The 6,000-nt window shown below is 42.8% G+C and overlaps 1 protein-coding gene across 4 annotated transcripts; it reads right to left on the minus strand.

The window, feature by feature from the left end:
- Positions 1–1,303: 1,303 nt before the first annotated feature.
- Positions 1,304–5,759, minus strand: LOC121773491 (auxin response factor 3-like). Of its 4 annotated transcripts, none has more exons than XM_042170361.1 (12): positions 5,644–5,759; positions 5,265–5,333; positions 4,854–5,165; positions 4,717–4,773; positions 4,158–4,337; positions 3,977–4,061; positions 3,790–3,880; positions 3,552–3,716; positions 2,968–3,087; positions 2,825–2,900; positions 2,572–2,734; positions 1,304–2,473 (listed from the first exon to the last, which is right to left on the minus strand). In XM_042170361.1, the coding sequence occupies exons 3-12, from the start codon at positions 5,154–5,156 to the stop codon at positions 1,572–1,574; spliced, it is 2,142 nt and encodes a 713-aa protein (XP_042026295.1). In that variant the 5' UTR covers positions 5,157–5,165; positions 5,265–5,333; positions 5,644–5,759; the 3' UTR covers positions 1,304–1,571. The 4 variants fall into 4 exon arrangements, with proteins under 4 accessions (XP_042026295.1, XP_042026294.1, XP_042026296.1 ...); XM_042170360.1 differs by lacking the exon at positions 5,644–5,759 and adding an exon at positions 5,474–5,631; XM_042170362.1 differs by lacking the exon at positions 5,644–5,759 and having other exon boundaries at positions 2,825–2,894; positions 5,265–5,618.
- Positions 5,760–6,000: the final 241 nt, after the last annotated feature.

Consider the following 6,000-nt stretch of genomic DNA (forward strand, 5'->3'; position numbering starts at 1 on the left):
CCCTATCGTTGTTGGTGCGTCTGTGGGAGAATCCCGGATCGGAGATAGCCCCAACTCCTCCATCGAGAACGTGTCGATGCCAGTGAACTGAGTCTCGAGATGAGTACTCGGGGGGTTGTCCGTCGACAGTAAATCCATATAGGGCCGGTAGACGTTGTCAACCGGTGATTGGGGGACCCCCTGCCTATTCCCCCCGCAGCCGCCGGTGATCCCTGCATCATCCCCGGCATCATCATACCGGGCATCTGGGACATCATCCCCGGCATTCCAGGCATCATTCCCGACATTCCGGGCATCATCCCTGACATTTGGGGCATTCCGGCACTCGCCCCGGGCATCTGGGACATTTGAGGCATCATTCTATACCACTGCGAGTACATGTTGTAGTACCCGGGCATCATCCCCGCCGCCATTCGAGGTTGGGGCATCATCCCCGGCATTTGGGGCATCGCGGCGGACACCGGCGTACTCCCGCCGCCGGGAAAATAAGGCGACTGTGACTAGCTCGTAGCGGGGGAATCGCTATCGTGATGCTCCATTGTTCTTCGAAAGAAAAGTATTTTAGAGAGAGATACTCGTTAATACAAGTGGTGCGAATGAAATGAAGTGCAACGAGACGTATTTATAGATTTTAAAAAAAATTAAAGCAATAATCGGGACGTCCGCGAGAGTCAACGCAATGGCGGACGTCCGCACGGACGTCGCGACGGATGTCAGCATGCACACAATGGCGGACGTCCCGTATCCGCGTCACATGCACACAATGGCGGACGTCCGGCACGCCGATCTGACGTCTGCCGGGACGTCTGCTACTGCGGACCACGGACCTCCGCACTATATTTTCTAAATCTCATTTTGATTTAATACAGATTTTTTAATTTGTAAAATAAATTGAGTGAAAAAGTGAATACAACATATAATTTATTTTACATACTATTAATTTTATGATTTAGTTCAGTGCAATATTAACATACTAAAAAATTAAAATAGTAAAGAATAAGTACTGAAGTATTATAAATTGCGAATGTACAGAAGTCGCAAAATGACATTATTAGATAATAATGTTAAAAGTTATCATCAAAATAATTATGTCCGTATATGAAAAAAATACTACTATCATCTAACAAATTGTTATTGTATAATTATATTTAAACATATTAATATCGTTATTTTTCTATACATGATATTCATTAAAGCTAAACAAAGAAGCATGCACTCATGCAAACCAATTTTCCTTTGTTGTCTATAGAGGAGTTTTTGTCAAAATCAAAGAGTTTAGTTGCAAAATCATGATAAGGCTAGCTAGCTAGAACACAAATATTATTATCTCTTTAAATCATTTAGTGATGATTTACACTTAAAAAGAAGAATACAATAGTAAGTGACATGATTAGGACCTAGAAATACATAAGAGTAACCTGTCAGCATAATAATACACACAATAAATAGCATTGTCATCAAGAAAACTTCTTCTTACCCTTTCATGAATCTTCAACTACAAAGTGAAAGCAGCAATAACAAGGGTACCTGAGGAGCTGCTGCTTTTAAGAAGCCTTTCATGAATCTTGTGTTTACAGCGCGATATCCAGAAGCCGGTCTCTCACCGCGTACAAGTCTCTTGGTTTTGTATAACTGCTAGCCATAACCTTTGCCACTAAAGGAGGTTGATGCAGTTGTTCTTCATAAGCGGAAGCAGATGCAGCTGCCTGATTATCTGCGTTTATCCCCTCAGTCAGGGAGAACCCGAAGAGCCTGCAGCTGTCTTTACACATCGACACGAAGTTCTGGCTGTCCCTAAACAGGGGTTGAGTAAGGAGAGGGCGATGAGTTGACACCGTTGGGCTATTATGCGCTTCTGTGGCTCCATTGGATCTGTATCCATGCTGCAGACTGTCTTTTGGGCCAATTTCGTATGGTGCAAACTTATTCGTAATTCTCTGAGGAACACGGAACGAATCCTGATAGCTAGTCTCATGCTTATTCTGATAGCCATGAAGCAGTGATGCGATTTGAGAGCTTTGAGGACTCGACTGCTGCAACAGTAGTACAGAAGAAGGTGATAGCCCTCGAACCATTGATGGCGAAAGCCGGGGGCTAGCATTGTACTGGGGTGTGGTGGACCAGCAATTACCATTCCTGGGCACCTGAATCCCATTATAAACATTACTAGCATTCTTTTCCTGTGGACCTCTCCAATATGACAGGATTGGCATGGTTTCTTGACCTTGCAAGACCTTACGGAATTGAAAGGATTCGCCTACAGTGGACGAATTCCGAGCATCTGCGTGATGTTGCCTGATGCTGTTTCCTCCAGCGTTAAAGGTGCTGAGGCTAGGATATCCCCTAATGTCTGACAGGTGATTCCTGGAAGCTTCAGCTCCGGCGTATGGAGAGCCGAAAGGAAATACTTCTTGGCCTTGCAAGACCTTTTGGAACCGTAGAGGCTCTCCAAAGTCCGAAACATCGCTCCCATCTGCAAGAAGCATTTGCACAATACTATATTAGTCTCAAACCACCATTTACAAATAGGGAGAAAAACAAAGATTCAAGGACTGATGCATATGTACGAACCTCTGTGAATGGGAGCATCGGGTTTTGCTGGTGGGAAGCCGATCCTATTTCTTTTGGTGCCCGACAACGCAAAGCTGTTGGGTCCAGACATAGGACCAGCTACATCGATCTCCCAAGGAGAAACCCGATTAAGACGATTGACTTCCATATCATCCCATCTAACCTGCACCAATCATTTGAATCTTCTGTTATACTAATACAGCAAAAGCATATGCACAGCATGGTACTTCCGATATGTGAACCAGCAACTAACCAGTAAGCACTTCCACTTTGAACCCGGCCATCTTGCAGGATCTACATCGCTGACGCCAACAATGAGGCCACTGCACCTGCCAAGTTAAAATTAGTCCTCTGATGCAGTGTAGGCAAGAAAGGTTTAAACTAGAAGAAACCAACCTTCTATCGGAAGAATCTTCTGTTTCAAATCGAATTTTGAACCGCATTCCACACGAAAAACTTTGTGTGAGACTCTTGCAAAACTTATGATGAGGCACAATAATATCTGATGACCGCACTCTACATAACATGACTAGAGATTCAGTTGCATGAAGTCGAAAATTAACTACAAAAGGACAAGCATACAATTTTTTAAAGAAAACAAGTTGCTGAAGAAAAGTATAATATGATCACAAAAATGGGACACACCCGCAGCGAAATAAAGATTAACAACAATACAGGATTCGACAATGATACAGTAAGAAAAAAAAATCCAGCGATTATCACGAAAAGGTAAACCTTTGGGCTGTGCTTGCAGACCCCCCTCCGTTGTCCGATTGCAGTTATAGTTCAAAGAATAAACAATGGAAGAGTAGTGGAATTTAAAACTGATCCAGCACAGACAAAAACAGAAAGGAAAAAACATTCCGTAGACTCATTATCTACAATATTGAGCCTAAATACACTTTCCTCTGCCAGCTTAGGGAACAGTAACTAGTGATTTGAGAACTACATTGGCAAAAGTCACCTGGTAAATAATGTACCTTGGATTATAACAAATGTCGAATGTACTCCTAGTGGATATGGCATTCACTACTGCAGCAATGCTGCTAGCATTGAACTGTTGGCTAGTGGGGGGGAGGACGGTTGCACCACTTTTGATTTGCACAGCTCTACGAATTCCAAGCCTGAGTTCTCCATCGCCACCTCTGCAACAATGTTCCGTTGTAAGAAGAATCAACCAATTTAACTATAGCCAAGTAAATGCATAACAATCCCAACCTTAGGAAAAGAACAGCATCTCCAGACACCAGCTTCTTCTTATTGACAAATGCACTCCAACCAGTAGTCAGCAAATGCCTTCGAGGCTGACCTGTGACACAACAAAATTGAGATCCTTTGTCTAATACAAAGGGTTTGAATAGCACTCACATACATTGTGACCACCCAAGTACGCATTATTGTTCACCTCTGTATATATGACGAAACTTCCACTCAATTCCATGTAAATCCTTAGCAACAAGCTCCTGTGAAGGCCTCTGTTGTTTGTAATCCTAAAAACAGAACACAACAGCTCAGCATTAGGACAAAAAAATCCTTTTCGGGGTTTGGCGAGGTCAGGGGGATCGGATTAGTGTGATTTTAGCTACCAGTGGAGGAAAGCAGTCCTCAGCAGCACGACGAGGAACAGAAAATCCACCATGTGTGCTGGTATCCGACGCGGTAAGAGTTTTACAGAACATGTGGGGTGTCATGGTCTTCCTCACACCTTCAACATCTTCGTCTTCGACCTCAGATTCCATTATCCCTTCCCCCCATTTTTGCTCAATCTGCCAAAATGAATTCACTTGATAAAAACTCTCTTTAGAGAACAGCAGTATCTTGACAATGATACCAGACAAGCATATCATTACTGATAACTACATTATCATCCAAAAACAGAAATTTTAGCCTCTTCAAGAATGAAAACTAGCTCTTTCCAATTCTGAGGGAGAGAGATTATTTCCATTGTAAAGAAACAACCCAGAATCCAACAATCATTCCCAAGAAAGATAAATATCCTAAATTTAACCATTACCAAATCACAGAGGAACCTAAGCAAGGTTTCTTAAACACATTCATTAAATTTTCTCCATTTTCTTCATATTTACCATTAACGTAGAACGCAGTCATACAAAAAGAATGCTATTCAACATTGCATCGTCGTACCTGTTGATCCGGCACCAGTGACACCTGTGAGTACACCTCATCACTAGCTGCATCCGCCTACAAACACAAACATCAATTCTTCAACACAACCCACGGCAAAAATCAAACAATTCAACACCAAAAAAAGAGGAACTTACATGGAGTTTAACATCAACAACGCGGCAAAAGACGTGAGGAGGGAGATCATAAGCTACAGCAGGATGCTCGGGAAGGAATTCCACATGCCCCTGGGGGAAGTAGACGACGGCGCTCCCCCTCTTGGGCAGCGAAATCAGCGGCCCCGCGCACGCGTGCCACAGCTCCATAGACACCGACGGCGGCGGCGCCGTAGCCAATTCCAAATTCCCCGATGCCGCCGACGACGAAGGTGAGCCACAGGCCGACGCAATTTCATCCTCATTGTCCACAGTGTTCAAATCGATCATACCGCACATCACCATATTCAAGCCCTAACCAGGATTATTAGGGAATTATCAGCTGCTGCGAGCTTCTTCTACTTTCCATACACCACCAACAAAATCGGAGATGGAGAGAGAGAGAGAGAGTACCTTTATGTTATTTAACTTTAGCAGCTCTGCATTAGCTTTCTCTCACCAAAATGGGGATGCCTTTCTTCACTGTGCATCAAAATCAGCCTTTATTAACCTCTGTTTAAAGTTGTATCAATACAAAACTAGAAATATTTTAAAGGACGCTAAAATGAGATAATAATTGGATAACACTACTAAATGAAAAAGACTTGATCTTTGAGTAATACTATAAGTATGAGTGGGGCCCGCAAATGGCAGCTGCAGCAGCTGCAAAAGTGCAGCGCTGCAGCAACTGGGCTATGGAAAACCGATGATGTATGTGTGTGGCAGAGAGTGAATGTGTAATAAAATATTAATGAAAAATGCTAGATTTTATTGGGCTGTAGGCTTAGCCTACGTGGGATGTAGATACACGCCCAGCTGTATGTATTGATTGGAGTGTAGCAACTGTGTGTGTTTTGGGAGTTAGTTGGGGGTATGGGGGTTGTATGAAGACGACGACGACGACTATGAGAGATAGAGATAGAGATAGAGATAGAGATAGAGAGAGAGAGAGAAAATGTGTTAAAAAAAAGCCCCCTTTATTTTCGGGGGATGTCTATTCTGTCCCCTTACACTTCAACAAATCTCCCTCGTGTCCCTTACCCTTATTTAATTGACTATCAAATTTTTGGATGATAATTTATTTTGTTATTTTAAGCATACTTAATAGGAGTAGTAGGAGTTTAATATAGTTGGCCAAATCAAAAAAATA

This window comes from Salvia splendens, chromosome 17, assembly GCF_004379255.2.
Source record: "Salvia splendens isolate huo1 chromosome 17, SspV2, whole genome shotgun sequence".
NCBI lineage: Eukaryota > Viridiplantae > Streptophyta > Magnoliopsida > Lamiales > Lamiaceae > Salvia > Salvia splendens.

What these genes read in the sequence shown, in the direction of transcription:
- LOC121773491 (XM_042170361.1), bottom strand. Translation starts at nt 5,156, where the DNA reads ATGGTGATGTGCGGTATGATCGATTTGAACACTGTGGACAATGAGGAT. An exon ending in GTTTCGTCATATATACAGAG is followed by an intron (nt 3,881 to 3,976) that starts GTGAACAATAAT and finishes GTTGTGTCACAG; the next exon opens with GTCAGCCTCGAAGGCATTTG. An exon ending in CGATGCTCCCATTCACAGAG is followed by an intron (nt 2,474 to 2,571) that starts GTTCGTACATAT and finishes TGCTTCTTGCAG; the next exon opens with ATGGGAGCGATGTTTCGGAC.